General features: G+C 44.4%; 1 protein-coding gene across 1 annotated transcript; it reads left to right on the forward strand.

Annotated features, from left to right (window-relative positions):
- Window positions 1-3,236: 3,236 nt before the first annotated feature.
- SKIDA1 (SKI/DACH domain containing 1) lies at window positions 3,237-5,977 on the forward strand. Its single transcript, XM_036243904.1, has one exon. It carries the CDS (start codon window positions 3,272-3,274, stop codon window positions 5,975-5,977), a length of 2,706 nt encoding a protein of 901 aa, XP_036099797.1. The 5' UTR covers window positions 3,237-3,271.
- The last annotated feature ends 1,867 nt before the right edge of the window (window positions 5,978-7,844 follow it).

Consider the following 7,844-nt stretch of genomic DNA (forward strand, 5'->3'; position numbering starts at 1 on the left):
AAACACAAAACGATGGGGGAAGTTAAAGGAACAAAAGAATGTATTAGACAAGAAGAAAGATGTGTAATAGGAGTATTAAAAATGTATAAGTGTAAAGATGTCTGGGTGCACATACAAAGATATTCCGATAAATTGTACATATAGACAAATTCCCAAATCCCCCAGCTTTTATTTCTTTTTGACTCACCAGGTTGTACCCTTAGTTTAAAAAATACTTAATAGTCTACTAGTTTTAAAAATCACCTATATTGCCAGCATTTTAAAGGTTGAAGGAGAGGAAGGGAGAGGAAAAGAAGGTAATTTTGAGATGGTTACTAAATCATGTTGCCATATGCAGGAGGAATAGGAGTGTGTGTGTGTGTGTGTGTGTGTGTGTGTGTGTGCCTGTGTGTGTGTGTGTATGTGCGCGCGCGCGCGCGCGCGCGCGCGCAAATCTAAATAGGAATCAAGAACAACTAGAACTACCTGGCCAAAAAGAAAAAAAAAGGCGGGTGGGGGGTTTGGGGGGACAACACTTTAGCCAATCTTTTGTAATGTCTTCTCAAAGGCTTTTTCTGAGTTTACTATTTCTTGGCTGTTTGATTCTTTGGTCGAAATCTTAAGGCTGGGGGAGGGGAATTGTACGGGGGTGGGGTGGGAGGAAGAGGCTGGCAGTATATAAGTGCATCAGGAGGAATTTTAAAACGACATTATTGTTGCTGGCAATAGAAAGACTCTGGTCATTCTACCTTAGAAAACAAACACCAGCATCTGCTTTTTCTGGAAACTTCGCTTTCTGCTTAAACCTTCTGCATTTTCCCTCCTATGAAAGTGAAAGAGAAAAACGCGATGTGATGGATCCAGATGCAAAAGAAAGCCAACTCGGTGGATGGTATTAGCTGTGACGAGGCATTGTTCATTGCTGCCTCTCGGTTACGTTTAAAGCCTGAAATATCACGAGATCCATTCAATGATCCTTCTCTCATTCAAGGGACAAAAATGTAATTTGCTGTAGCTCTGATTTCTTGGATGGAAATGCTAGCCTTAGATTTCAAAGGCAAGAACTAGACATCGCGGTTTGTACACACATTGATTAAGTTGAAGAGCGGCGATTACATCTGTGCTGAGTGCAACAGTAGTCCAGGGCTGACTTTTCAAATCCCAACCTCTGAGTTACAGACTCTCTTAAATAGACTTCCTTTATTTCCGGATGCACTTCTTGAAATTCCCAATTCTCTTCAAAATTCCTGGGAAATTACAAGGGAAATGAGGGTGGGGGGTGGGGATCTATGACCGAGATTTCATGCAAACTATCTTTTTGCATAAGGTTCCTGTGTTTTTTACCTTCTATATCTTTTTTTTTTTTTCTTTTTTGGAGCCATACCTGCTTTTGCTAGCCAGACTAGAGGAGTGGAAGCTGTAACTTTTGAACGTGAAGGAAGAAATTATTGTATGATTTTTTTTTTCTTGTAGGCTCAAAAATATCCATTTATTCTTTTATCCTCAAGGATGTGTATATTTTTGGAGGAACAAGGAAACATAAATGCTTGAGCTACATTTATGCTGTAGTTGCAAACACCTAACGGTTAAGAAGATTTTGCCGAATTTTGCAAAGCAGCCAACAAACCGCCTTGGGATCGTGGTAACACAACTGGAAAGACCCTTGCTCTTATTTGGCAATATTTTGGATATTCTTGAAAATGACATCAAAATATGCCTTAATTTGACTAAGAAGAGGTTAAACAATATTGATATTCATCTAAAGTGATTTTTACAAAAGCAGAGGCTTGGCTTTCATGGGAAAAAAATGGGAGTTGTGGAAGATTCATTTAAACTACCAAGTAAAAGCATCACAGACCACTGAAATAGTCTGCATTGTACATCAGCACTTTCTTTTCATCGTTATTACGTAAAACCTCTGGAAGTACTTTGGGCGTATTACGTTTTCTTTTCTTTGCTGCAGAAGCAAGCTACTCCCTGGAATTCTGACCTGCGGTGAACAGGACTTAGGCAAAGGCTGAGCTGGGGACTCGAGGACGATCCCTCCTCCAATCCAGCCTGGTTAATTGTGAAAAGTGCACACATTTCTAGCTTATCTATGCTTTGTTATGGGTCTGACGTGAAACTACCTCCTCCCAACACCACCCCCCAGCAGTGAACCTAAATCCAGTTGAATTGTTACAGTGTTTCGGAGCTGGAGCCCTGAACTGCTTCATTGGTCAAATAACTTTGTTTCTGGTTGTAAAAAGGCATTGCAGGAGGGGGGAAAAAAAGGAAAATCGAGCGAAATTCAAAACGTAAGTCCATACTGGGGCGGTACACCGTGCGGGTTTAACTTTGGAGCTCGCAGCCGGTCTCCTTCTCCATTCCCATAAGGGAAATACCAGGCTATTCTGCACATTTTCACTTACGCTCCATTTTCCAAAGGAAAAGGGGGGTGGGGTATATCTATTTAGGCTTGATAATGTTTTTAAAATGCTTTCTTTGAAATGATAATAGTGTAGCGGTAAAATGCAAATAAAGCAAAAAATAGGCAATATTCCTTTAAAGGCGAGTATACAGTGTTTTTTTTTTTTTTTTTTAAGCGTACACACACTGGTTCAGATGAAGTCTGTGAGTCAGGCTGTTTCTGAGCTCCGATAGTTTAATGGAAAGATTTATATACCGACTGTATTATTTACTTTGGGAGGGGAGGTGGCAGTATAAGGGTATGCTAATTAGTGGGAGATTTTGGGGGGAAGGGGTGGAATATCAATTTTTATTGCATCACCTGTCAGGAGTGTCCAATCAGCGCTGGCTTTAGGGGAATTAATTGATGAAGGTGTCTCCGGACGAGCTCACTTCACTCTGTCATTTTATTTGTAGCTAAAGCAGCGACGGGAATAGCAGCTGCATTTCTTTTCTCTTTCTCCCTTCACATTCCATTATCAAAGTGCTCCAATGGAGAAGGAAGAAATAGAGGGGCCCAGGTACTGATCTGCATCGGGGGCTTACACTAACACACTGGCAGATCAGAAACCGGATGGTTTTTTCCCTCTTTTTTAAAAAAACGAAAACCAAAAAAAAAGCAAGAATCAAGTCAGTGTAATTTCATGTTGTTGTTTTTTTTCCCCCCAATAATTTCGCCTAGAGTTTGGCACTCCCTTCGCCGGGAATAACAGTCTTTGTTATTTTATTAGCAGGATGCCTTGAGACACACGCAGCATCTGGTGGAGGATTAACATACATACATGTGTATGTATGCGTCACGTATATATTTGCTGCAAATGGTGGGGATCATTTAGTTCCCGAGATGGGAGACCTGAAGTCAGGTTTTGAAGAGGTGGATGGCGTGAGGCTCGGCTACCTCATCATTAAAGGAAAGCAAATGTTTGCCCTCTCCCAAGTCTTCACGGATCTGCTGAAAAACATCCCGAGGACGACCGTGCACAAGCGCATGGATCATCTGAAAGTGAAAAAGCACCACTGCGATCTGGAGGAGTTGCGGAAACTCAAGGCCATCAACAGCATCGCCTTCCACGCCGCCAAATGCACGCTCATCTCCCGGGAAGACGTGGAAGCGCTGTATACCTCCTGCAAAACCGAGAGGGTCCTCAAGACCAAGCGCAGGAGGGTCGGCCGGGCCCTGGCCACAAAGGCGCCACCGCCAGAGCGCGCCGCTGCCGCCGCCACCCCCCGCCCGGCTTTCTGGAAGGACAGGCACCAACTTTGGCGGGGCCTGAGCGGAGCCGCGCGGCCCCTGCCAATCAGCGCGCAGTCCCCGCGCCCGGGCGCCGCCGCTGCGCGCCCCACCGCCCATCTACCTCAGATTTTTAGCAAATACCCGGGCTCGCACTACCCAGAAATCGTGCGCTCGCCTTGCAAATCCCCTGTAAACTATGAAACTGCTCCGCTCCAGGGAAACTACGTTGCTTTCCACTCGGACCCGGCTTATTTTCGGACCCTGCTGTGCAGCAAGCACCCGGCCGCCGCCGCTGCCGCTGCTGCCGCCGCCGCTGCCGCCGCCGCCGCCGCCGCCGCCTACTACCAGGCGTCCGCGGCCGGGCCCCAGCCCAAGTCGGCTGCAGGCGCCGGCGGCCCGGTGAGCTTGACCTATCGCTGCAAGCGCAAGCGCGGGGGCGCCAAGGACTGCCTGCTAGCGCCTCACGCCAGCTCCCGCCGCCTGCTGCTGCTGCCCAGGTCCTACAAAGCCAAAGCGGTGGCGGCAGCCGCCGGGGCCACTTGCCTGGAGAGGTTTCATCTGGTTAACAGCTTCTGCCCTCCTCCCCACCACCATCACCATCACCACCACCACCACCATCACCACCACCACCACCACCACCACCACCGGGCCCAACAGCCGCCGCAGAGTCACCACCCCCCTCATCACCACCGGCCGCAGCCCCATCTGGGCAGTTTTCCCGAGAGTTGCAGCAGCGACTCGGAGTCCAGCTCCTACTCGGACCACGCAGCCAACGACTCCGATTTTGGCTCCAGTTTGTCCAGCTCCAGCAACTCTGTGTCCTCGGAGGAAGAGGAGGAGGGAGAAGAGGAGGAGGAGGAAGAGGAGGAAGAGGAGGAGGGGGGCAGTGGGGCCTCAGATTCCAGTGAAGTAAGCTCGGAGGAGGAGGATTCGTCCTCGGAGTCGGACTCCAGCTCCGGCTCCAGCCAAGTGTCAGTGCAGAGCATCCGTTTCAGGCGCACCAGCTTCTGCAAGCCGCCCAGCGTACAGGCACAGGCCAACTTTTTGTACCATCTGGCCTCCGCCGCTGCTGCAACCAACCCCACAGCTTTCGAGGATGCCGACCGACTTCCCGACCTCAAGAGTAGTGTCAAAGCGGAGTCGGCGGAGGAGTGGACTCTGCAGGGCTGGGCCCCCAAAGCGTCTCCGGTGTACTGCTCGGCCAGCCTGGGGAGTTGTTTCACAGAGATAAGGAACGATAGGGTATCTTCGATTACATTCCCACACTCTGAAATTTCCAGTACTGTAAAGAGAACTGACCTGACAATTAACTGCCTGGCAGAGGGGGCCTCTTCACCTAGCCCAAAGACAAACAATGTATTTCCACAACAAAGAATACTCCGAGAAACTAGGAAATGCCTGCAAGCAATTCCTACTACACACTGTGCAGATAACAACACAATAGCTGCTAGGTTCTTCAACAATGATTCTTCACGTGCAACAGCAAATTCAGAAAAAGATTCCAAAATCCCCCCTTGTACTGAATTTGCTACGGATTTGCCCTATTTGCAGACTGATTCTGGAGTGGATGCAGCAGCAGCAGCGAAAGAGGAGAACCCCTGCACTGATACAGGCGACAAGACACTGCCACTTCTGCACAATATTAAAATCAAAGTCGAAGACAGTAGTGCTAATGAAGAATATGAACATGACCTTATTACAAATAAGCTAAAGTGTGAGTGCAATGATACAAAGGGTGAGTTTTACAGTGTGACTGGAAGTAAAGAGGAGGATGCCTTGCTAACCACAGCCAAGGAAGGGTTTGCATGCCCTGAAGAAGAAACTCCTTCCTTAAATCCACTGGCTCCGAGTCAGGGCCTTTCATGCACTTTAAGTTCTCCAAAACCTGAGGATGGGGAATATAAATTTGGTGCCAGGGTGAGAAAAAATTACCGGACACTAGTACTGGGAAAGCGACCTGTACTTCAGACACCTCCAGTCAAACCAAATTTGAAATCAGCTAGAAGTCCTCGTCTTACAGGTAAAACTGAGACACATGAAGGAACACTGGATGATTTTACAGTTATAAACAGACGCAAAAAGGTAGCCAGCAATGTAGCATCAGCAATGAAAAGGCCATTTAATTTCATGGCAAATTTTCCTTGTCCACCATCACTCATTATTGGGAAGGATGGGGATTTGTGGCCTGCATATTCCTTAAACACCACTAAGGATTCCCAACCTCCTCACAAGGCCCATCCTATCTGGAAATGGCAGCTGGGCGGTTCTGCAATACCTCTTCCACCTAGTCACAAATTCAGGAAATTTAATTCATAGAACTGTTTTGGAAGATATTTTCTTGAACCATATTACCTTCCTTTTGTTGTAAACTGCACAGGATGGTTTGTACAAGTCCATTAATGTGTTACACCCCCTTTTGGAGTCCTGGTTTATCACATTTTGAAGACAGAAATCGGATTACTTTTTTTTTTTTTCCATTGCGGGTTTTTTTTTTTTTCCTTTTAGTAGGGTGGGGGCGGGGTGGGAGAATGCTTGGTTTACATTCCACAGACTACTTCAGGCTAAAGACTCAAGTAAAACTCAGTTATTATGGTAGAGCTGGAACACTTTACTGTTTTAATGCTAATAATGCACCCGGTACCTCAATTCAACTGCTACAAATAAATGTCAAAAGGTTGAATAATAAATATTACAATGAGCCATTAAGTTTATGCACTAGATTTCAGACCTGAAAGTGTAACTTCATTCAGTGAAAGTTTGTTAGGTTACATGGTTACACAGTGAGGTAGCAAGAAGTTTCTGTGAGCCCAAATTTTTCTCTCTGGAGCTCCTTTGTGGGGTATCTTTTTCTTTTTCTCTGCTCAGTCCCTCTCCAAAAGTAGTTGCACTTAATTTTTCCTTTTTTGAGTAGAAAGATTGGGGAGTCCTGATTGAATGCTGGTAAAAGCTGCCTCATATATACTGAGTATAATAAATATGAGATTTTTTTTGTTTTTTTTTTGGTGAAGGGTGTGATTTTACTTTTACAGTCATTCTTTGCAATTGGAAGAGTCCTTTTTGTGTTCTCATCCAAAGGTTTTTAATAAGGTGACTAGTACTATAGTCCTGCTTACCTTGTAGTCTGAACATGACTCCTCAAACTTGCAAAACACTTAAAATTCAAACTTGCAAAACAATTAAAATAAGAGCAGGATATTTTATAGTCTGACTCCTCATAGTGAATAAGCATTATATACACCCAAGAAAAGTAAAATGAAAAAAAAAAAAATAGCAGTTATTTCAGGGCTTTTTGGTACCAGATCTCAGGCACTTGGGTTTTATTACATTTTACTTTTTCTGCATCTCTCTAAACTTCTGTTTTCAGACCATCCTGTGTATAGAGCAGGAGAGTTTCTACTGCAAGTGACAATCAGAGGTGACTATCTATGTTTGCACTTAAAATCAAAGTAGTTCAACATGCAAATGGCTAGGGTCTAGCCCTTGCTAAGGGCCATGCTGGTGTACTATGTTGTGATGATGGAAGCAGTAAATCAAAATTATGGAAATTTGCACTGTTGAAAAGCATGCTTTAGCTTTATTTTCAATTAAAAACACTGTTTAAAATTCCTGGTTCCATACATTTCTACTTATTCCAGACTGAAGAACGGTTAACAGAAATGAATGGTTTTGTTGACATTTTCACTTGTAATGTTTTTTGCCTGAAAAAAAAATGCATTTATTGGGTGTAGTGTTTTGTTGTAATACCATGTGATGACGCCAGAGAGGTTCTGTGCAAAACACTGGTAGATTTCTTCCTAAATGACAACAAAACTTTACAAACTTGTTATAGAGCAAGTGCAAAAAGTTTCAGGTTTAAGAAAGTAAAGGAGAGATCAACTGCTATTTTAATGAAAGTTAAATCTAATAAATTTAGGTCCACCTCCCTTAGACTGACAAATTATGTATCTCAAATCTTTGCCATCTGAAACCTAAGGAGCTGCATCTATAGATCATAAATCATATAACAAAACAAAACATCAATGAAATGTTTACTGTGTGAATTTAAGTCACTATTTCTCATGGAAATTCAGTCTTTTTTCCCCCTTAACCTTTTAATTCCTACTCCCTTTGAAAATTTTCTTTTGTCTATAAATGTTTCAGATAGATCTGGATGGTCTCAGCCCTAATTGCTGTATATGCTCTG

The sequence above is a fragment of the Molossus molossus genome, unplaced genomic scaffold, assembly GCF_014108415.1.
Source record: "Molossus molossus isolate mMolMol1 unplaced genomic scaffold, mMolMol1.p scaffold_m16_p_1, whole genome shotgun sequence".
NCBI lineage: Eukaryota > Metazoa > Chordata > Mammalia > Chiroptera > Molossidae > Molossus > Molossus molossus.